Raw genomic sequence first — 24,673 nt, 5'->3', positions numbered from 1 at the left:
TCGGCCAATAAAGCGAGATGAGCACTGCAACCCCAGAGTTGGCCACGACTGGACCTAATGGTCAGGGGTCCCTTTACCTTTACCATGGAAGGTGGAGCAGGAACCCTGGCCATCCCTCCACCACTCCTTCAGAATGCAGAGCATCATGGGGGCCTGGGGAGGACCTCAACCAACCACTGTGGGGGCAGGGCTGTGCAGCAGACAGCAGCAGAAGGCAAAGGTTCAGCTTTGTTGCCAAGATCGAGGCACTGCCTCCATAGGTGGGACATGAGTCACCTGCCCAGATGCAATGTGTATCTACATCCTCACCATTCCCACATTTTAAAAAGTTTGGTGGGAGGAGCACGGAAACTTGTTGGGACATCTCTATTGCTTTCATTCAGTTCTGAACTTTTTGCCCTTCTCCTGAACTCTTGACTCCTAAGCCTGCTGTTGAGCCTGGACCATTACTTATCTGAATAAAGTTATCTTTCTTACTCGCAAGTAAGAGCCTCTGTTGTCATGTTTTGGGTGGGAGCTAGGACAGGGGTTCTAGTTTAAAAGAAGTCTATCATATAAGATTAAAGTCAGTCCATCTATTGCATGTAGAAGTCCCTTCTGAAGATGATTGAGACAGGCTGTTTCATCCTTAGCTTGTAGTTAGCTTTCATTTCTGTAGATTGCTCTAGGAATGTGCTATATTCCATGCCTGTCTCTCATAGCATTCAAGCTTCCTGTTGAACTCAAATAGAAATGACTTATTTTCTCAAGAGTAGAATAAGGAACTAAATCCTCTCCAAACAAATTGGTACATAATTTGCTCTGTGTTTTCACTCCTGTTAGTTCAAGGACTTCAGAATGGATATGCATGGAGGTTGTTCTATTTTTTATCATCACCAAAATCCTGTGAGATAGGCTAGTCCAGAGTGGGGATCCTTTTTTCAGCCTGAGGACCACTTTTCCTTCCAGACAACATTTCAGGGGCTGCATTCTGGGAGGGGCATTGCCTCTGTACACTAGGCTAGTTTCTACACACACCCCTCTTAACTTGCATCCAGGCAAGGAAGAGTCATTATCAAGGGCCATTGCACCCAAGCAAAATCATTTAAGGAGGATATTTAGGTGCTTTGGGGAAAGTTATGAGGGCCAGGTAGAGAGGCCTGGAGGGCCACACTTGGCAGCTGGATCTGAGGTGCCCTACCCTGGATAGACTGAGAGAGATCAACTAGCCCATGATCTTCCACTGATTTGAACTCAGCTTTTGCAGAACATAAGTTAACATTCTGTGTCTCATGGCACACTGGGTGACCTAAGCAGCTTAAATTTGATTTGTTTCTTGTGAAACAACCAGGAAAGAAATGATTACGAAATAGCCTTTGCTTATATTGATTTCATGGTTTTGTGTTTGTGAAATTGTGATCCCCCGAACAGGCAATTTGCTTCTCTAAATCACATCCCACTAACCTCCCACCCAGCGGCGGAGCAATTCGATCAGGTGCCTGGGGTGGCGCGTGCATACTGCGCCCAGGAGCAAAGCCAGCCACTTGTGGGGGCGGGGCCAGCCAGCCACCTGCAAGGTGGGGCCTTCGAGGAGTCTGCCTGCCTCCTCCCACTCAGCTGCCCTACAGCTGACCGTTTGGGGCAGCGCGGAGCCTGCGGGCGCCCAAGCCACCGTGTCACTCCCAAGAGAGACGCATGGCTCGGGCACGCTGCAGGCCCCATGGTGAGTGCCACCCGCTATTTTGTCACCCCCCTCAGTGGTGACACCCGGGACGCCTGCCCCCACCGCACTCCCCTTCCTCTGCCCCTGCTCCCACCACCTGCAGTTTACATGCTACAAAAAAAGGTAAAAGTAGCTATGTTGAGACACGAGATAACTTCCAAAATGCATCATCAGGCCAATACCTGTGATAGAATGACAAAAATGTTGTGTGCCATAATTCCTTATGGGTGAATATGGCTACCTTTACAGTCCAGTTTCTCTTTATTCCTGCTTGTCACCTACAAAAGGATGTTTCTGTTTTGCCTAAATGGATACAGAACTAACATACGGCTGCTGTATTTACAGAGAGGACCTGCCATTATCTTCTATCCTTCCTGGGAGTCGTGGGTGCCACCTGAACTGCAAAGCATCCTTTGAATGCTTGCTACCTCCTCCCACGCCCAATCTTAAAGACTCACTCCAGATGGTTAGAACAGCCTTTCTCTCTCCTCCCTTACCCGACTACATTTATTACATCTAGCCTGATGAAGAATTCTGGCGCACTTGAAAACCTGCACATTACTCTGTGGACATTTTGGTAGGCCGAATGAAGATGTTGCCCCCATACACCAAAACACAGCTTTCGATACGAATTAACATGAGAATATGCCGTATTTTGTCATAACACAAATAGTTACAAGTTCCAAACACATCCAGTATTTGCCCAGTTCTGGGCCACACAGTTTTTGCATGAAACAATTATTGTATTATCTGGTGATGGAGATGGTTCATGGCTGCTAAACAGGAACCCCACCCTGCATCTTTTTGTAGATTATGGTACTGTCATTCCATCAGGGGGGCATGAACTGAATTAGCACAAGGGTTTCATTGTACTTTATTGAAGCCACTAATTTGGGTGTATAATAACTACCAATGCTGCCTCCCACTCCTTCTTAAGCACGTTAAAAGAGTTCTATGCCTTGTTAATAGTATATCTGTAATGCATATATCGCTTTATTAAGCCCCTGTTATTATAAAATGATCCTTAAAGATCAGAGTTTGTTTATGCTTATTCTTTATTTCTGAAACCTTCCCACCCGTTTATAGTTTACACTTATGCAAAATGTTTCAATCGGCATGATAAGTTCAGACAAGCTTTTCTGTTTCTGTTCTTTTTCTTGAAAGTGAAAGCTGAAAGCTTAATGCCTCTATTAACAGTTGCATATGAGTCACTGCCCTTGCCAACACTCTAGATAAGAAGGGAAAAAATGGTGGGGTTTTTTTTTGTTTTTTTAAAGCCGTTTCCTATGAACTCCAGGAATTGGAGCATTATGCAGTCAGTAGGCTAGCCTTTCTTCATTGATGTATGCTATTTTCATCCAATTAAGATATAAAGAGAACATGTACTGCATGCTTTTGCATCACTTTATAATGTAAACAAATAATAATTATTGCATTTCATAATTTCATTTCATTGCTGCATAGTATCATTTATTACATTGCTTAGATGCTTTATATGCTTTATATCAAGACTGACTCAAGACAACTTACAGAAAAGTAACACTCAATTTCAAGCAGAGCAACAGGAACAGAACAATATCCCACACTACAAATACCTATCTCTCAGCAGAGGAGCCAGCTAATATCCAATAGACTTCTAAAACCCAACAGGTGCCATCAATACCTGGGAATAAAGGAAGTCTAAACTGGTACCAAGAAGATGTTAATGTAGGTGCCAGGCAGGCCTTGCTGGGGAGAGCATTCTATAGACTGTTTACTGTTCATATGCATGACAAAAAAATGGGTGTATATGTCCCCCTAACAGTACAATCCTAATCTATATTTTACTCAGAAGTAAACCAAATTGAGTTCAGCAGGGTTTACGCCTAGTAAACACCGTATTTCACAGATCTATGAGCTGGAGCATTGCAATTTGGGCAAATTAAAATGGCGATGAGTGGGAGCCCCTGTTCAATAGTGGCACCACTGCCTGCTCACAGCTAAAAGGGTGACCTGGTAATAAGGCCGTAAGAGCATAACAGGATTGGGCTGGTGAGAGGAATCATTTTGTTTGGAAAAATTTACTTCAAACCCCTCCCCCCCCCCAAATTGCAGTAGATGCCCATGAAACTTTGTCCCTAAGTCTTCAAAGAGGTTTGATGAGGCCCTAAGCTACTGAAAGTAATGGGGCCCTTTATATGTCCAGCTGTCCTTTGTCAACAACAAATTGTCAGTGTTTTTTGTGTTGAATATATGCTATATGGTAATTTATGGACCTAATAGGTATCTAAAGCCATTTGCCCATGTTGCCATGCAACCAGTCCATGCAGAATGAAGGTACCCTATATATAGAAAGGAGCAAAGCAGTGATATTTTAGAGAGCAGGCTAGCAGGCGGGGCACATTGCTTACACCATAGGAGCCTACACAACACAAAACACTGTTGCTGCATGTAGATTTTATTCTATTTGTTTTTTATCTTATATTTTGGAAATGTACATACAGTGGTACCTCGGGTTAAGTACTTAATTCGTTCCGGAGGTCCGTTCTTAACCTGAAACTATTCTTAACCTGAAGCACCACTTTAGCTAATGGGGCCTCCCGCTGCCGCCGGAGCACAATTTCTGAGTTAGTGGAGTCTGTAACCTGAAGCGTCTGTAACCTGAAGTGTATGTAACCCGAGGTACCACTGTACAGGGTTTTTTCCTTTAATTTTTTTTTGGGGGGGGGGAGGCCAAGGGAGTGGGGCCCTAAGCTATAGCTTGTTTAGCTTATAAGTAAATCCGGCACTGATGGCACCCGTTGTTGCAGGGCTTTTCTTCTTTTCCAGCCGGATGGGTGCCAATGCCATGTTAAGAGAACAAGGGAGGCGTTCGTGGTGAGTTCCTAGCAAAATAGCTTGGGCTTTGCTAGCTGGCTCCTGTGCTGCGAGAGAGAGTTGTTTGCGGACTGGGAGACTTCTTGAAATTGCGCGCGTTTCTTTTCTGCAGACGGGTCTTGGTAGAAAGCCTCGAAGGCGGGTAGAAAAGAGGGGGAAGCCAGGAGCGCTTCCTGGAGGTCTTGGCCCCCCGTCCCTCCAACAGCGGGGCTGCTGGCCTCGTCTGCGCGGCGCAGCTCCGTCGGCGAGGCCGGCTGCTTCGCCTCTGCCGTCGAGCATCTCTTCCCGAGCGCCCGCCCTCCGCCTTGTTGTCATCACATGGCAGGGGGCGGGCCCAGGCAGGCGCTGCCGCGACGAGGAGCAGCGGCGGCGGCGGAAAGTTTGGCGAGGCGTCTGGAGTTGGCTGTGCAGCGGCGGAGCCTCGCCCGCGGGTCTAGCGGGGGCAGGCGGCCATGAAAGGGAGCCTCCGGCCCAGCACCCCCAAAACGGGACACGCTCCGCGCCCCCCGAGCGCGCCCGGCAGCCCCGTCGGAAAGCGCGCCGCGCCGACGCGCGCCAAGGGAGCTCCGGCCATGGGCGCCGCGCTGCTGCCGCCGCTGCTCCTGCGCTGCTGCTGCCTGGTCGCCTTCTTCTCCTCCTCCTCGGCGCTGGCCGAAGGGTGCCCGGCGCTGCCGTGCCGCTGCCGGGGGGAACTGCTGGACTGCAGCCGCCTGAAGCTGAGCCGAGTGCCCGAGCCTCTCCCGGACTGGGTCGTGCAGCTGTGAGTAGCGAGAGCGGGCGAGCGGGCTGCGCTCCTGGCGGGCTTGGGGGCGCTAGGGGGCGCTCCGGGCTCCCCGCGTCCCAGGAGCGAATGGCTTTGATTTATTCTTTCGCGTGCTCTTATTCCTGTTCTCATTTGATTTCTGCGCCGCTTAATAAGTTTAAAATGGGCCGGAGTGTGGAAGGGACGAACCTTTTGCAGAGTCCCATCTAGTTCGGTGTTGTCTGCGCGGGCTGACAGCGGCTCGCCAAGATTTTGGGCCTCTTGGAGAACCCAGGACTTAGACTTGAGTGGTGCTTTTTCACCTTATTAGGCCTGTATAGTTTTATCTCGAAGCATCTCCTCCTTGTGAACAGATGCCAATTCTACATTTCGATTCATATATTCCTGTCTTCTCCGTCTGCCAATAAAACTTGGTTGTTTGAACCCAGGACCTTGTGTGGTGGGCAAGGCAGATGCTGCACCCCTGAGCTGCACATAGGGGCAGTGGCATGTTTTGAGTGACCCTCCTTGTGTTCCCCATTCTCTTAGCAAGCTGATTCCTAGAGATTGGTGGCTTCCACACACTGTCTGTGCTTTGCCACTAGAGGAGGGGGGAAAGATGAACCCACCCAAATGGCAGGGCGTCCAAGCGAAGTTCCTGGCTCCAAAGCGGGTGAGCTGTCAGGTGACAGGGATGGCTTCAAAGCAGAGGTGGAAAACCAGTGCTTCAACCCTGACCATAGACCACGCTGGCTGGAGCCAATGGGACTTGGGAGTCCCACCAGCATAATGGAGAGCCACCTCTCCTTTTGAGGAATCCCACCCCCTCAACACAATCCCCTCGCTTTGTTTCTCTCTGGGACGTGGAACTGGGACTGTTGCACTCAATCTCAGCCTGTTGCGTTGCCCAGAGGCCAGCTACAAAGTGAGCAGGTGAGAGATAAGACAGAGGCCCTGCCCTACCCTCTCTCTCTCACGCAATAGGGAGGTATGGGTGGAATCTGCTGGGCCTTCCTAGAGGGAGTGCCTCCAAGCTGCTGCACTACACATGGGGAGCTCATCAGTGAGCAAAACAGATACCACTGCTTCTCTTGGGCCAACATGTGGAGTTGGGCCCTGGTGGGGGCAACTCCAACCCACTGTAAGAACTTCAGAGCCAAGGCCTATGTATTCCAGCATCCTGTTCCCTGCGGTGGTCAATCAGCTCCCTCTGGGAGACCCTTAAGCGTGGAAGGAAAGCAATAGCTCTCTACTGTTGCTGCCGCCGCCTCTGTTCCTGGAGGTAGCGCACGGTTGCCGTAACTAGTAATTTGCTGGTTGCCTTCACAAAGTTGCCTAATGCTCCTTTGAAGGTTGTGGTCCTGAGGGGAGGGCTTGGATGGGTGAAGGAGCAGCCAGGGTGGCATTGAACAGGCCAGCCCCCTCGCCTAGGTGCTCCATCTGGAAGCAGGGCTAGGTTCTGTTCCCACTGCTGTGCAGAGGGAAAGGTGGGGGAGAGAGAGAGGGAAAGTGGCTGCCCCTTGCACCTCCCACTTGCTTTGGTTTCTGCCTCCTCCTCTGAGGAGGAGGAGGTGAAGAGGAACGATTGCTTCAAAGAGGGTGGAAGCTCATCTTCTTGAGGCGGGTCCAAACCTCTCATGTTGGCAGGTGCCGGGGCCGTGAGATGCTGGAGCCTTGCCTAAGGGTACCAGCTCCAGATGTCAGTCTTGACTGGCGCAAGTAATCAACTTGAAACTTCTGAGTGGGGGGTGGGATGTGAGGCAGAGGGATGTGTAAATGTGGTTAGTTGTGTGTCTGTAGGGCAAAGTGGATTTCTTCTGTGTAGAATGGACATCATATAGGAGTGTAGTGGGCAGGGTTAATATCCCAGGCCTATTCTGTCTGAAACTCCCATTGTTCTAGGCGCATTTTGCGACAGGGAATTTCATCAGCGTGAGCAGTTTCTGAGCTCTGGGCGCAGTATTGCGCCTAAGATTTCAGATTAAAACTGCAGAGTGGAAGGAAAGGAGGACCTTTTTCTGCCTCCCCGCTTCCAGCTACTCTCTGAAGACTGAAGAAGAGACCCTCTTAAGAATATTATGGGGGTGGGTAGGGGAAGGATGTGAAAAATGAACATAGTATTTTAGCTGCAGTTCGTTCATTTTCAGCTTTGTATTCCTGTTATAAAAAAGTGCGCCTAGACATTCCGTTGTTGCGCCCATAACCTAGGTTTAAGGTGCCATGTAGCTCCCAGCTTTCATATTTCAGTTTCTAACACTGATCTGTACCTTTCCTTGGAAAAAAATGATGCAATTTTGTTCCCCCTTCCATTTCCTCAATGCCGTTATCCTATAATGACACATCAAAAAGTCAAAGAAATGGGTGGCACTTTCATGTGGAAATTTTCATTATTATATCATGTACATATAACTTAATGTATGATGAGCCTAATGCATAATGAAAATTGCTATGTTCACTAGGAAGCATCCAAACATAGTTTCTTTTTACTCAAGGAGGATGCTGATCTACAGTTGGTAACATCTTTAGTGCATGTGCAGAAACCATTGCCCTGGGAGTCTCTGTTATCGGGAGAATGATGCAGAAATATGGCTTGGAAACAATACAGGACTTCATAGAGAATTAAAAGCAATACAAATATGTATTGAAATGCCATTGTATTAATAGGCAGGGGACTCTGACTCTCTGCTAATTAAATGTATATTAAATATGTTGCTTTAAAACAAGGGTTTCTGGCATCCTACATTCCAACTCCACTTTTTCCAAATGTTGGCTGTATAAAAAACGTGGATTTTTGAGAACTGCTCTGGCTGATACTTGTTTAAGCAAATATGGGACCCAGTATGGTCCCTGAGCAACATTCCTCCAAGCTGAGAGCAGTTTTAGAAAAGTTGTGGTCTCTTGTGCTTTTGTTCACGTGATGATTTATTGACACAGTAAAGTAGTTGTAACTTGACAAGCATTCATTCATTGTGCTGTGGGTTTCAGTCTCTTATGCTAAGTTACTGATTCCACTGGCTGTTAAATTAACTCATCAACACAAGCATGAGAGATGGACATGATTGAGCTGGTATTTTCTTATCTAGTATCCACACTGATTCCTCCACAAAGACTTGGAAATTTTCTAAAGTCAGAAAGAAGGTGAAAAACTTTGGAATAGTGTGATTGAGCTTAACCTCTTGTCGTTACAATCACATCTCAATTGGTTTATTAATTTTCTGTTGCACTTCAGAAGCAAGTGCAGATAAGAACTTTAAAGTCTTTGAATTAGTTCTGGCTAATTCTGTTCAATTGCCTCCTCTGGAGGTCTTCCTTACTGAGAAAAAGTGACTGTTGTATTCATAACACCTGGGTTTGACTCTGTGGAACATTAACAGAACAGTCCCTACTCAAAAGTAAGCTCTATTGAGTTCAATGGCATTTACTCCCAGGTAAGTTGGGAACCACAGAGCCTAGGACTTGCCAATCAGAAGGTCGGCGGTTCGAATCCCCGCAACGGGGTGAGCTCCTGTTGTTCGGTCCCAGCTCCTGCCCATCTAGCAGTTCGAAAGCACGTCAAAGTGCAAGTAGATAAATAGGTACTGCTCTAGCGGGAAGGTAAACGTCGTTTCCATGTGCTGCTCTGGTTCGCCAGAAGCAGCTCTGGTTCGCCAGAAGCGGCTTAGTCATGCTGGCCACATGACCCAGAAGCTGTCTGCGGACAAACGCCGGCTCCCTCGGCCTATAGAGCGAGACAGCGCCGCAACCCCAGAGTCGTCAGTGACTGGACCTGATGGTCAGGGGTACCTTTACCTTTAAGTTGTGCATAAGATTGGAGCCACAAATATTTGAATAATCTAAAGGCCAAGCTATTATTTGACAAGAAACGTTTGTCACAATTTTTATTTGTAGATTTGATTTTAAACAAAAAAAAAATCCCGTAAACTTTTCAACAAAAGTTTATCAAATATGATGGTAGTTTTCCAGGACACTCAGTTAAAGGTGCAATAGTACGGATCTAACAAATGAGTGGAACTACAGGAAATCCTAGCAAGTAATTTATAGAAAAAATGCTAATTAGGAATTAAAACTGATTTTAAAGGGTTTTTTTCTAAAACGGATATTGGGTCAACAGAAATAATAGCAAGATATCTCTGTGACAGTTAATTTAGTGGCCACTAAAACAAACAGATCTTTTGTTGTTTCAGTTAGCACAGTGGAAGCTTTCTAATTGGATTTCCCCTGGAGACGTAAATTGTCCATATGTACATTCGCATTCCTTTAAAAGAAGTGTGAAAAATGGGCTCCACTTGTATAAATAAGCACTTGGCCTTTTGTAAGGAACCCTGCTGTGATCACTCATTGGGCAGCTGTGTCACTTGTTCTTAAACTCACAGGGTTACCATCTTTGTAGGTGTCACCAGACCATGTGGTCTGCTAGGTTTTGTGCAAATGTTTCTTTTGTTTGAGTTAAATGCCTTTAGAAGTTCCTGTTCATTACTTGCTTTTCCACCCCCCTTAAAAAGCGTGCAGGCAGACATGTGGCCTTCTTCTCCTGCCTCCTGTTGTTCTTATGCAGCAGAACTGAGACTGCTAAAGAACTCTAGGCAGTTAAGGGGCAATAAGGAAACAAAATAGTTGTTATTAGCATAGATCACTGTTGTCCCAGATAGTTTTGTCTGTGAATAATATGAGGCTGCAAGCATGTTTGCCGAAATATTCGTGATGGGAGTTCATGTTGATTATATAACCAAAACTACTTGCTTCAAAAATCTTAAATCTCTGGCACCTCACCAATATATTTCCCAGGGAAGAGTTCCTACTGATTTCAGAGGATCTTACTTTCCAGAAAGTCTGTAATTCTAAACACATCTACTGGGAGGTAAGTTCCAGTAGGGTTGCTTCTGAGTAAACTGTGCAGAGGAATGTGTTTTCCAGAGTGCTTAGCATTTCGGCCCAAGACTGCATTCCTTTTCACACTTGGGAGCAAACCACACGAGTTCAGTAGTGTTTACTCCCAAATGTGTAAGGAATGCAGTTTTGGGGTGTGGACTTCAAGAGAGCAATCCTATGCTTGCTTTCCCAGAATGCAGCTTACATTTGAGCAAACATATTAAGGAATAGGCTGTATGTAAAAATGATCGAAATAGCATGCTAAGAGTGCAACCCCATACGTGTCTACTCAGAAGTAAGCTTAGTGTAGTCTACTATAATTTATTTCAAGGGGGAGGGGGATTGCAGGCTAACTCCTGTAAGATTTTTTATAGACTTAATTACCCTAAGCCAGGCATCCCCAAACTCGGCCCTCCAGCTGTTTTGGGACTACAACTCCCATCATCCCTAGCTAACAGGACCGGTGGTCAGGGATGATGGGAATTGTAGTCCCAAAACAGCTGGAGGGCCGAGCTTGGGGATGCCTGCCCTAAGCAGTGCAAATTTTTGAAGTGAATTTTAGGTCCTTCTGTAGAGCAGAGGTGAGGATCCTCCAGATGTTGCTTGAGTATAGCTCAACTGGTGAGAGCGTGGAGCTGAGAATGCTGAGGTTGCAGGTTTGATCCCTGTATGGGACAACTGTATTGCAGAGGGTTGGACTAGATGATCCTCAGGGTTACTTGCAACACTACGTTCTATGATTTTGTGAGTAAACCTCTCATAGACCATTGGTTATGCTGGCTGGGGCTGATAGGAGTCTCAACAACATCTGGAGGGCTAGAAGTGCTTCATCTGTGCTGTAGAGAGATGCTGATTAATTCTCGCTTGACCAGAGCTTTCCCCTATCGCATGTGTCCCTTTAGTTCTTCCCACTCAAGGCAACCACCCCATTTCTGAGGAGAGAGTGCTCTTGTGCACAAATGCTGCTTACAGACATCTGGTTGTCTGCGTGAGAATAGGATTATGGACTAGATGGGCTATCCAGCAGGCTTTTCTTGCTATCTTAAACACTGGTAGCCATCTGAGTGAAAAACCTACCCCCCCCCCTACATTCAGATTTCTTGCTGGATGTGATTTTGGGTGGTGGGTTGGAACAAATGATGCAACTGCGAATCCCAGACCTGTTTTTTGAACTGGCTGATGGAGGACCAAAATTGTATTATCTGTATGTGTTGTCTGAGTTGTGGTTACTCTTGTAATTGCAGTTGACATAGCAAAAGTCTCCAAGTGAGGGAAAGTGGCCAATTTTAACACAGTTTTTTACTACAGGCTTTCACTGAAGAGGTATTCACAGACTTAAATAAAACCAAGACTGTTCAGAGCTTGTGAGTGTTTGTAATAATTTATCAACAAATTTTCTTTACGGTTTGCCTCTGCTTTCAGGGCAGGAGGCTAGTCGCTCAAGAGAAACACTCTACAGTTTAAGAACTTCGCTTTTGTTAGGTTTAAAGTTTAGCAGCCAGGATGGGAGAGGAAGAGAGACTCTGAACAGTCGCCATACATCTTTGCTGTTTTTTCAGTTCTCTTTGGAATTCTAGATTATTTTACCAGGGTTTGTCTAGGAATGTTGAAGCTGTCACTGAGACAGGGGGAAATCTAAAGGATGGTTTCTGCTAATGTTTGTATTACATCTTGGTATTTACATTTTCTAAACCTTCCAGTTCTTACCAGAATTGCCAGAGGAAAAAAGTTTGGATAGTTTTCACAGCTGTTCTTCAGCATTTTCCAGACTAAAATCTGAACATAGCATGCTGATTTATGAGTCACTTTGGATCTGTGTCTTAAAACAGCTACAGCCTGCCTCTTTGTTTTTTAGCTTTCCTTCTTTTTGCTGAATTAGCAGCTATAAAGGCCCCAATGGGAATTGATTAAGAAGCTGCTGCTGGATTTGCATTTTAAAATTTTGAATTAAGTTTCAGGCATTTCCAAGAAAGACCATATTGATTGCACCTAAATGGCACACATGGAGCTGATCCCTAACATACACATTTATAAAACGTCCGAAGAGCTGTTTCTTCACCACTTCACTTTGTTGAGATTAATTGTGAATCTTATTGCTGATAACACCATCCTTCATGGTGAGCACTTACTTGGACAAACACAGGAACACAGGCTTGGAAGACCTTATTTAGTACAGCTTAGTACCATTCCACAAACCAAGGATTGTTAAAAGTTGAAATTGTGGAATACTTCGGTGCCTTATGCGTATGTTGATTGTCCTGCTTTCTGACTTTCCCTCCTCCTATCTCTTAAAAGTGCCCTTGCTTGAACTAACTGAAGTTTATCGATATTTCTGAAACCAGGTTAACTGTGGTTTGCCTTAACCACAGTTTTGGGAAATAAGCAGAGTTCAAACCTTGGTTCTTCTGATCATGACTTGCTACACTAAACCATAGTTTGAAGACTAACCAGATCCCCACATATCAACAAACCATAGTTAGTTGAAACTGGAAGCAAATGCTCTCCTCCTTGCTAATGCAGTAGAGAAGGGAGATGTTAAACATACAACACCCTTCTGTTTATCTGATGTACCTCCCCCCAAAATGTCAATCCCTCCCTCAATCAGACTCAAGTGTCGACTCTAGATAAATATTTATTTCTGTTCATTTGTGAACTGAAAAAAATGTTAACTGATGAGTTTAAATTCTGCATTTATATACTAAAGCAGCAAGTATTGCTATCTTTTAGCAGAGGGTTGTTAAAATGTCCTTTAAGTTTATGTTATACACAGAGAGAATTCTGTTTTGAAAGCAAAACTGCACCAGAAGTTTCATGTGCAGAAGCTTCCCCCTCAAGAAGGTCTTCCTGAGCTTTCCATTTGCAGGAAAAAGCTTCCAAGCCAGCAGTCCACTATGTGTCTTCTAAGGTGAGAAGAGTGTGGAAGCTGCACTTTTGAGTTTGTACCAACAGCATGGCATTTTAAAATGTGCTCTGCTTTCAAAAGTGAAGCTTGCACTTGAAATGCCTGAATCCAGCCTCCTTATAAGTTTCAAAGTGCTACTAGTAAGCTTAAACCACTGTAGAGATTTTTCTTTCCATGTACTGTGGTTTAAGGGAAGGGCAAAGAGGGGGGAGGCAATTGGGAGTGGAAAATGTGTTTCCACCACTTTTGTGATTCCAGCTTCTGCTCCTAAATTATAAGGAGGAGGTCTGTTCACATTATTTTTTCTACTGGTTTAAGAAATTGTATTTGTTTCTCCTGCCCTTTTAAAAAGACAAATGCGCACACTTAAAAACCTATTACATCAGGGGAGAAGCTGATTTCAGAAAGGATTATATCATTATTTCAGCTCCCATCCTGTTTCTAGCAGTTTTGCAGGAATGCTTATCTCTTCAAAAGAGTCATCTTCTCCTTGATGATTCTAGATAGTGTAAAAAATTGCTATAAATAGAAGACCTATTAAAGTGCTGGTAATTGTTTGATTTGAGCTGTTGAGCAATAAAGGCACACTGTAATTTTTTTGGGATGGGAGTCATAATTTTCCGAATCAGGTTTAAGAAAACCTTAAGGGCTTTTTGAGGGATATTTGCATCTCCTCCCACCCCCCCACCCCGCTTTAAAGCAGCACAGTGCATGGAAAATCTGTGGATATCGGCAGTGTCAGAAAACACAAATTTAGTCTGAAACATAATGCAAGTTGTTATGCTTATGGTTGCCTTGATGGACTCCAGATGGATGGTGAGCTTGAGCTCTGAGTGAAAGTGTCTGGCTCCAGTTTGGTGATCATGCACAGCAATGGTTGTAATTGCAGGATTTTTATAGTTTAAAGGCTCTGCCAGATTTCCCTCTCCCCCCCCTTCCTCGCCCCAATGTTATAACTACAGCAGAACAAATCCACTCATGTCTGATACTGTCTGGTAGGTCCTAAGGCAAACAAGCATGTTTTAAATAAATTTTCATAGGGTGTCTCTCCCCCCCCCCATCCTGCTTTCTTACTTTTTAGGTGAACTGAAGAAAGGCAGGTTGTTGGAAACAGCACTTTTTTGCAGCAGGATTTTGAAAGCTCTTTGTTGAAATAATTGCTGATTCTTGTCTAATGCAGGATGAACAGTAATGTATTAGACTTTTAACAGCCATGACTTCATAGCATTTTGGCTGTGGCTTTGCATAGTTCTTCTAATCCCTGTGAGCCAAGGCCAAATATTCCAGATGAGGTGCAGAGGCAGGAGAAAGGCCTCTCTCTGTGTTAAAGTGAGCTTAATTCAGATCACCGTTTCAGTCTTGTTGAATTAGTTGGCCTACATCTCTTCAGTTCCGTCAAGGGTGCCCTGGAAAGACTTATGCCTCCATCCATTATGGCTGATGCACATGAGGAAGCGGGCTTAGGATGCTGCAGGATAGACACATCTGTGGCAGATGGGGCTGTTTCGTTCAGCTTTGCATTCGAAATGTCTTGAGGCTGGAGTGTTTATCCAGGCCTGTTTTCCACTACTCACATATGGCTTGCATTAACATTTTTATGTGTGAGAATTAATGGTGCAAAGACACGTGAACACAGGAGAGGAGAGGTTTCCGTACCACCCAGCCGTCAATATACCTAGACTTTGCAAATTTAGACTTACCAGGTGAAAGCCATAAATTGAGCAACAGCTTTATGTTGGATTTGCCAGATGTCGCTAGACTATAACAACAGTCTTTGGCCCCCTAGACTTCTATGGGGGGGGGGGGAGTTTGGCTCATATACTGAATAGGAGATGTAGAACTGTGACGGTGTTTTATTGGCAATTAATTGAACCAACTTAAGCGGATGCAAAAGTATCTTCCTGTGGGCCTTCAACACTCCCCAGTCAGCCAGCCAGCGTGGCCAGTGATTGTGGGTGATGGGACTTGTAGACCTGAAACGTTGGGCAAGTCACAAGTTCCTTACCCCTGGATCAGATGGTGGAGAATGAAAAGGCACTGGTAAGGGATGATGGGAGTTGGAGTCCAACAGCCTATGGAGAGCCACAAGTTCCTCACACCTGCCTTAGAAGAACAATAACAAGGTTATCTATAGATGGAGGGGAGAAGCACAACAAAACCAGTGTGCTTTTTATGTGTTATATTTCAATATATGATCCAGTTTCCTTCTGTGCAAGCTACTTGCTTGTTCTCTTTGAAATGTACCTGATATTGGTGAAAGTTGACACAAGAGCTTTTTTTCTTCTTTTATCCTTGCAGAGATCTGAGCCACAATAAATTGTCTTCAATCAAGCCTAGTTCCTTGAGTCACCTTGGTAAACTGCGAGAAATGTAAGTGGCTGCATGTTCTTCTGTTTGACTATAATATGCATGATGTAAGATACATTCCTTTAAATGATTTTGAGTGGTGGTATTCATAGCGATGCATGGGCACAAAATTATACAATGTGAAATGAAACTATAACTTACCGGGGGGGGGGGGGGCGTTTCAGAGGGTATCTATGTACGTCATTGTTGCCGTAGGTTGTCCCCACTTCTCTTTGGCGGGGGGCGGGGCTACTTTAAGTTAGTGCAATGGGTTAAAATGGCCAAGTGGAAATCAGAAAATACCAATCGGCTCTTGTTTCTGTGTCAGCTGACTTGTGTTTTTGTTTTTTTTAATGTTGGCAGAAAACTAAACAGTAATGAATTTGAAGCCATACCAAATTTGGGACCTGTTTCAGCAAACATCACTCTCCTGACTTTGTAAGTCGATTTTTAAAATATTTTTATTCATATTTGAAAACATAATGTTTAACCATGATTTATCACTATGCAGACAAGATAGAATGAGCTCAAGTGAATGAAACATTGAATATGCACACTTCCCTCTCCTTTCTGGACCACTAGGAGAAGCACTTCAGTACAGCTTAATTTCGCTTTCTAGGATTCATAACAAGTGAAACTAAATACTGCAGAAGTCCTTCTAGTTGCGTGGGAGGAGAGGGGAGGGTTGGGTGTGCTTGGGCTCATTCAAACTTGTGCATGTAGAGCTAAACTATGGTTTAGCATTGTGTGCAAGCCAGGCCTACACTTGTATAGTCTGTGCCTGGGAGTCAACATTCTGACTTTGTGTAAGTTAGCTTCCTATGCTGCTGCTTGCCTGGAGTTGGTTGCTGGCTTTCGTAGAGTGGCTTCTTCCAAAAATATGTCATAGATAGAGATTATGGGAAACATGCAGACTTCAGTCCAACAGAACATATGGATTTGCATACATGAAGTACTTCTTTTTTTTTAAAAAAAGGCTGAACTCGCACCAGTTGAATTGAGTGTTTGAACAGAGCACCTCTTTGTCAAGACTTTTACCTTTTCTAATGATCCATATTTTTGTTTTTAAAATTCTAGGTCTGTATATTTAGCTAGAAATTAAGAAAAGCAGAATTGAACATCCAATTCTGAATATTGATCACAATAATTTCCCTTTTCTCAAGAATTTGGCAACTTTCCAACTCACAACCTTTTGCTCCTGTGAAATGGAATTGTATTGAACTTTATTACGGCCATTGGCCCATCACACAACAGTTTCCCATACCAACATAATGTACTTAAAACTCCAATTTTAAAACCGCCAAAACTTACAAAAAACAGACAAGAACCAAAGCAAAATAAAACAAAAGACCAACATCATACATTACACTAAATTTCTGTGAAATGGAATGTTTGTAAGAACTTCTCAGTCTAAGTTTTCTGATCCTTAAGAAATGTTGTTCTTTGTGTGATTTGGAAGTGCCGTTCGATTGCTTCATGGTTGTCTCATTTTTTCTAACAGTGAAAATCTGTACTTACCCGTATTTTTCGCTCTATAAGACACACCAGACCACAAGACGCACCTAGTTTTTGGAGGAGGAAAATATGAAAGAAAATATTCTGAATCTCAGAAGCCAGAACAGCAAGAGGGATCGCTGTGCAGTGAAAGCAGCAATCCCTCTTGCTGTTCTGGCTTCTGGGATAGCTGTGCAGCCTGCATTCGCTCCATAAGACGCATACACATTTCCCCTTACTTTTTAGGAGGGAAAAAGTGAGTCTTATAGAGCAAAAAATACGGTAAGTACAAGTTGCACGGTGTCTGTTGGTAGAGGACGCTAAAGGGTTAAAATAATATGGTAAATTTTGGGAAGCCGTTCAGTTAATGAAAGTGATCAGTATTCAATTGCTTACATCTGGTGACTTATTATCCTGCTGTTTTTACTCTGAGCTTAGGTCAGCTAAGTCAGCTGGTTGCAGCCGCTGTGTCTGCTCTGCTCCTATTTGAGAAAGAGCTGGATGACATTTGATATTGGTGTGGCTTTCTTATAGATTAGGCTGGGTGGAGGAGAGAACTGAAAAGGAAAGGCAGATGGTTTATGGAGGGAAAGAAGAAGAAGTGGAGAGCTGGTCCATAAAATTAACAACAGCCAATTACTATAGAATTCCATAGGTGAAATATCAACTTGTGGCGTAAAAGTTCGGTTTCTAAGGTCTCCACCCCTATCGTTCAGCCTGAGCTGTTGTGCAAGTTAATCAAGATTTTTAAGATCAATTCACTCATTTATTTTTGACTATGCTAAGGTCCTCATGTAGTGTCTTTACCTTACCATTTTCATGCACAGAATCATTTTTATATATATATAAAGCTCTCTTGTGAATGAACGACTTACAAATTGCCATACCATGAAATCTTATCACAACCCCATTGTTCAGCCTGGACACTGAGGTCCAAGGGCTTTCTGGCAGTTCCCCTCATTGTGAGAAGTGAGGTTACAGGGAACCAGGCAGAGGGCGTTCTCAGTAGTGGCGCCTGCCCTGTGGAACGCCCTCCCATCAGACTTCGAGGAGATAAATAACTATACAACTTTTAGAATACATCTGAAGACAGCTCTGTATATGGAAGTTTTTAATGTTTGATGTTTTGATTTGTTGGAAGCCATCAGAGTGGCTGGGGCAACACAGTCAGATGGGTGGTCAGTGGTTTGAATCCCCACAACGGGGTGAGCTCCCTTTGCTCGGTCCCTGCTCCTGCCCACCTAGCAGTTCGAAAGCACGTCAAAGTGCAAGTAGATAAATAGATGCCGCTCCGGCGGGAAGGTAAATGGCGTTTCCATGCGCTGCTCTGGTTCGCCAGAAGCGGCTTAGTCATGCTTGCCGCATGACCTGGAAGCTGTATGTCGGCTCCCTTGGCCAATAAAGCAAGATGAGCGCCGCAACCCCAGAGTCACCGCGACTGGACCTAATGGTCAGGGGTCCCTTTACCTTTACCTTTAGTAGTAGTATTAGTATTATTACAGTGGTACCTCGGGTTAAGAACTTAATTCATTCTGGAGGTCCGTTCTTAACCTGAAACTGTTCTTAACCTGAGATACCACTTTAGCTAATGGGGCCTCCAGCTGCCACCACGCGGTCGCCGCACGATTTCTGTTCTCATTCTGAAGCAAAGTTCTTAACCCGAGATACTATTTCTGGGTTAGTGGAGTCTGTAACCTGAAGCATCTGTAACCCGAGGTACCACTGTATTTATCTCTGCTAGTGGAAGCTGCTCCATTAGTGCAAATGGGACATTGCCCCACCAACCTCAATCTGCCCTTAGCAAGGCCTCAAATATTTACCTCATTATTTATGACCAATCCAGTGAATAGCATTGCCTATTGGCTTCCTTCTCAGAGTTGCCCTTGCAACAGAACACCACAAGGAGGAAGATGAGGGACAAAACTTGAATTGCTTGGCTCTGCCTTTCGTTTGGTGCTGGCTCCATCCACTGTTGGTTTCCCTGTTTTCCACCCTACCGTGTCTCAATCAGCACCAGCCACCACGGCTTTCTGTTGTGTCCTCTACTTTTTACATTCCAAGGAAGTGTCACTGCAGCTCAGGAAAACCTAAAAATATTCCTCTGCAGCTGTGAAAAGACTTCAAAAGTCAAGTCTCACAATCTTGAACTTGTGAGTTTATGTTAGTTTAGCCAGCCGGCCAAATATAAAGATCTTTATTTGATTTTGGTTGTGTGTATGGTGTTTTCCCCCCTTATAAATAAAATAAAAGTACACATTTCTTTTAAGGTGTTTCCTGAAAAGATGTGGAATTGTTATGCGGCACAGTTGGGCTGCTTGAGAAGAGGTGTCTTGTTACCATTGTCCTTTGAAACTCACACAGTGCCTCTGAATGGCCTCCGAAGGCTTCTGATTATGCTCAGCAGAACTTGGCTGAGGTTACAAGTGTATGTACCATCCACCTCCTGACCTCTGCAGAGAATGACTGGAATTAGAAATAGTAGCAATTTATTATGGCTGCTTTGACATGAAAGCCACCTTTAGGTCAGCACAGCATGGGCCCAACTTTGGGATGAGCACAAAATAAAATAAAGGCAAAGGACAGGGATCAGGTGGCAGTTGAGTATGTAATCAGGGATGTTCGCTCTACATTCTTCAAGCTAACTGTTCCCCGCCACACACAGGCACACAAAACCCCCTGCAAAGCAGAATCGACCCTGTGGCCTGCCAGGACGAAGCTGATTCTCCCAGAGCTCACAGCTTGGAATGTGCAAGAATGGCTGAGGCTGTGATCCTGTACCTGCTTACCTGGGAGTAGGAACTGTTGTAATCGACGGTACTTACTATTGATTAGACATGTATGGGATTGAACTGTGAAATTCCTGACACCGCAGAACTTAAATTTTCCATATGTTGTGCCAAGTTAGTATCTAGCAAGTTGGAAGTGATTTTGATGTCGTGCACTTTGGAAGAGACATCTTATGAATCAGTGTGGCTGCATTATGGCAATGTCCCCCCCCCCCCCACTTTTATACAAGAGTAACCCTTGTATAAGTTTGAGGCTTTAAGTTTTTACCTTGTGTGCCTAGGAATTTCTGCAGTGAATTGTAGTCAGCACGTATTGTCTGCTGTTCTGAGCGAATGTTTTATGCTCCAGATTTTTTTTTAAAAAAACCAAGACAATCTTAGGGTACGTTAACAGAAGCAGTATCATCGAGATTGCAGGTTCTTTCTATTCTGCATTGGTCAATCTGTGCTCTGTTTGGCTACTACATAAACAGGAATGTGTCCAGAGGACTAGGGAGGCATGGGGGGTATGTAAATTACAGTGGTACCTCAGGTTAAGTACTTAATTCGTTCTGGAGGTCCGTACTTAACCTGAAACTGTTCTTCACCTGAAGCACCACTTTAGCTAATGGGGCCTCCTGCTGCCGCCACGCTGCCGGAGCACGATTTCTGTTCTCATCCTGAAGCAAAGTTCTTAACCCGAGGTACTATTTCTGGGTTAGCGGAGTCTGTAACCTGAAGCATATGTAACCTGAAGCGGATGTAACCCGAGGTACCACTGTAAATCCTATGAAGAATTGTTGAAAAAGCTGGGTATATTTAGTCTGGAGAAGGGAAGATTAAGAGAGATATGACAGTGGTGTTTGAATAGTAGAAGATGGAACAGACTTGTTCTTTCTTGCTGCAGAGAACAAAACTGGAACCAACGAGTGGCAATTGCAGGAGAACAGATTTTGGCTAAATGTTAGGTGAGGCTTCCTCAGACTGCTTCAGGAATTTCTGGGATCTCCTTTTCTATGGATATTTAAGAAGAGGATGGGTGGCCATCTGACAGAGATGCTATAGAAACATCCTACATTGCAGATAGAGGAAGGGGGCTTGACTAAATGGTCTCTTTTCCAACTCCACGATTCTGCAAAAATAGATGCTGGTGATTTTTCAAAATAAAAATTAAAATGGCAAATGGCTTTTCTGCTTATCAAATGACAAAGCCGTACCCCACTTAGTTGAGGGGAGGCCACACTGAATTCTTCTGTGAGTTGTCTTCTGGATTGCCCAGCCACCAATTCACAAGGGACCTTTGCTAGGCAAAAATATACCCAGCTTCCGGTTCCCAGAGCTGGGCATTTGTGTAGATCAGGGGTCAGCAAGCTTACTGGACGATGGGGTGGTCTACGCTCTGTCCATTGGAGGATGGGCCAGAGCGTGTGCACACACGCTATTTCCGGCGCTCCTCTGACCTGTATGTGCTCCGGAAATAGCTTGTGCGTGTGCGCATGGGTGCTTCTCCATGCCACATGCATGCACACATGCTATTTCCAGCACACATCTGGGTTGGAGGAGTGCCTGTGCGCATGCACACAGGCGCCATCAACCTGGAAGTCGGTCCCCGTGCCGGTAAGAGTAGGGGGCGGCAGGGGTTGTCCTGGGCCAGATAGACGAGCCCTGAGGGCCACTACCGGCCCATGGGCCTTAGGTTGCTGACCCCTGGGGTAGATAATCAGTGCAGTTATTTGGCAGTGCAGGTACCTTCTTTTAGGGAGTTTTTTTTGGGGGGGAATGCTGAAAAGTGAGCATTACTTTCAAGGCAGAGTACCCACATCTTCTATTTGACTAGTACTTGTGGATATGTCCTCTCTTAGACCTCATGGGGGAATTTTAAAGGAAATACTAATGTGTTGCCTTGCTTGACTTAAAATTTAGCCATAAAAGATTTTGGATCAGCACAGTCCCATTCATTTTTATGCACTCAACTATTGACAAATGAGCATTTAATTATTTAATTAAAAACTGTTTTGGGAGAAATTAGCACGGAATGAATGCAGTCCCCCACACCCTTCAGTATTGGGGATTCTGGATTTAAACTGCTATAAATGGTTGTGCTGACTATCAGTAGCCATATTCTGTATCCCTAAACACAGATATTTAAAATATTTGCTTATTTGCATTCCTTAAATATTTGAAGGACCATATACAGTGATCCTTCATACAGTTTTAAGTTCTCTTAAAACATGTGTTACTAGCATACAACACAATATTGCAGTCTTTGAGACTTGAGTGATGAGAGTTTGGGATGAATGACCTGGATTGACAGCATCTTTCACAGGTGTCTGATCACCTGTCCACCCAAAAAAAACCCCACAATGAAAGAGAATTGGGTCTTCCATCCAGAACTTGCTATTATGGTCAACATTCTTGAGATTTATTGATTTATTTTAAATGTCTATATATACAGTCATACCTTGGAAGTCCAGCAGAATCCGTTCTGGAAGTCCGTTTGACTTCCAAAACTTTCAAAAACCAAAGTGCGGCTTCTGATTGGACGTTTGGCTTCCCAAAAACGTTCGCACACCGGAACACTCACTTCCGGGTTTGCGGTGTTCGGGAGCCAAAACGTTCGAGAACTAAGCTGTTTGAAAACCAAGGTACGACTGTATCACCTTTGTCCTATGACCTCCCAAGGCAGGTTACAGCAATAAATAGGCTAAACAATAAAAAAATAGTCAAACAAAATACAGTATCCGAAACACAGTTAAACACAGTCTGTGTCTTGTCTGAGATCTAGGCAAGACTGATACAGTTGCCCTAACGTTGAACAATGTTGATGCCAGTTGAAACTCTAGGGAGAGCACATTGCACAAATTGGGTGCTGTTCCTATAAAGGCCTTTCAACAAGTAATAGACCTCTCTTTCTTGCACATACATCCCCACACCTCCCCTTAAAGCTGGGAGATCTAACAGTAGATCTCAAATCATGGTGGACAGGTTAAAATGGATGGGTTGTCACCGCTTTGAGTAACTAGGCCTCAAGTCATTTTGGGTTTCATATGTCTAGACCCAAACCCTGAATTGGGGTCAATAGCTGATGCCAGCCAATGTGGATCTTTGAAGCCTCGTGTCATATGATCCCTAGGTGCCAGACCCAGTAAGACTTGGGCGGTACCATTTTACACTACCTGCAACTTTCAAACCACCTTCAAGGGCAGACCCATGTAGAGTGCATTGTAATAGTCTAAACAATGGCACCTGTGTCCTAGCTTGACTTGCTTGTACCTTGACTTTCCCATGAGTACCTTATGGATGATGAATGCACGCAGTGTTTTCCCAGATGAGGATCTGTTCCAGAGAAAAAGAGAGCTTCTACTAAACTGTTTAATTCACTTTGCTGCCATAGATCAGGGCAACCTAAAGAAAACTATAGAAGCATGTGGATTTTCTTTGGCTGTTGCCTGGAATAACAGGCTAGTTTTTCATAATAGATAACATTTTGAACTCAATGTTGTCCCATTCTTGGAACAGATATGTAGAATTGTCCTTTGACCTCCTTCTTGCCTAGTGTGTGTATGTGTGTGTGTGTGTGTATATACCTTTTCTGTGGCAGTGTTGTCTTGAGCAGAATATTATACCCATAGCAAATATGCTCAGGAGCAGAACTTGCTGCAGTAGGATTCTCAGGTTGTAGGGGTGCAAAGCATCGGGCAACTAGCAGTATTGTGTAACCATTTTCTCATTTTAAGTAGCGCAGGTTATTAGTCTGTACAGTGGTACCTCAGGTTAAGTACTTAATTCGTTCCAGAGGTCCGTACTTAACCTGAAACTGTTCTTAACCTGAAGCACCACTTTAGCTAATGGAGCCTCCTGCTGCTGCCGCGCCGCCGGAGCACGATTTCTGTTCTCATCCTGAAGAAAAGTTCTTAACCTGAAGCACTATTTCTGGGTTAGCGGAGTCTGTAACCTGAAGTGTATGTAATCTGAAGCGTATGTAACCCGAGGTACCACTGTACTAGTGATCTGGCCAAACTGCAACAACTGCATTAGCACCTTTCCACAAATTCTGACTGAACCAGATAAATGCTGCTCCAATCAATGCCTGTGTCTGACCTTTCTTGTGTGCGCTGCCCTGTCAATTGGCATGGAAGCACATTGACCGCTCTGCTCAAAACTGCATGGCTTGTATCAACCCAGTCCGACTAGTGGCCTTTTGAATTGGGAGGAAGGTAAATACGGGCTGGGAATTGAACTGAGTGAGCTTTTATAACTGCTCCTCAAAATGGGTGGAGCATTGGGCTGCCTGCCATCGTTGTGTCAGATTTTCCCGTTCCCAGAGCACGTTTGGCTTATTTTGGAAAGCAGACGGACTTCTTTTTTGTCTCCATATCTGGCAGCCTCTCTTTCTTCCTTTCTCTACTACTAATCCCTCCGATGAGTTGGAGCAGGATAGGAGTGCAGCTGGCACCTTTGCAGCTTGACTCTGGGGCGAGACTGCCATTACCGGCGTGGCATATGTTCTAATAAGAAAAATCCAGATTCTGAAGCAGGATACCCCAAACAATGTGCCGAGAAGCGCTGGAGTCTGTGGCCTGCATCAGTTAGGGAAATAAAGCCAATTTGCGCATGCATCTGTTGCATAATTCTGTTTCTGCCGCTCTCAGGTCTATGTTGGGCAGTAAAACCCCATCCTGCCCTCACCACCTGCATTCCATTCTATGTTGCTGTAAACAAACATATCCGCAGATTTCTAGCATGCAGAAATTCCGTGTCCGGTACTTAATTCTGTACTTGTGAAGTGTGACCACAGATTCTGCACATTACGCTCTTTTCTCTGCACAGAAGCAGGCTCTCACTCTCTCCATTCTGTACTTTTGTGCTTGAATGGAAATCTCTGAATTGGGGAAAAGGCACTTTTTGTGAATGTGGACAAGCTTGACTCCAGCTCTGTAGGCTTCCCTTGGTCCTATAGTTGAGAAGTGGATGTGAGATGAATGATGCTCACCTGG

At 44.6% G+C, this 24,673-nt stretch overlaps 1 protein-coding gene across 2 annotated transcripts in view; it reads left to right on the top strand.

The window, feature by feature from the left end:
• The first annotated feature begins 4,873 nt into the window (after nucleotides 1–4,873).
• Nucleotides 4,874–24,673, top strand: part of LRIG3 (leucine rich repeats and immunoglobulin like domains 3) — a 56,344-nt gene continuing 36,544 nt past the window's right edge. The window contains exons 1-3 of one of the 2 annotated variants that reach the window (XM_083574415.1): nucleotides 4,874–5,318; nucleotides 15,370–15,441; nucleotides 15,781–15,855. In XM_083574415.1, the coding sequence (XP_083430541.1) occupies nucleotides 5,011–5,318; nucleotides 15,370–15,441; nucleotides 15,781–15,855 (455 nt within the window). In that variant the 5' untranslated portion in view covers nucleotides 4,874–5,010. Of the gene's footprint in view, nucleotides 5,319–15,369; nucleotides 15,442–15,780; nucleotides 15,856–19,178; nucleotides 19,337–24,673 lie in introns of those variants that run through there. The other variant, XM_083574416.1, reaches the window with a different exon arrangement.

The sequence above is a fragment of the Podarcis filfolensis genome, assembly GCF_964270895.1.
Source record: "Podarcis filfolensis genome assembly, chromosome: 10".
NCBI classification, from domain to species: domain Eukaryota; kingdom Metazoa; phylum Chordata; class Lepidosauria; order Squamata; family Lacertidae; genus Podarcis; species Podarcis filfolensis.
The sequence above is the reverse complement of the archived record's forward strand: the minus strand, read 5'-3'. Positions and strand labels throughout refer to the sequence as shown.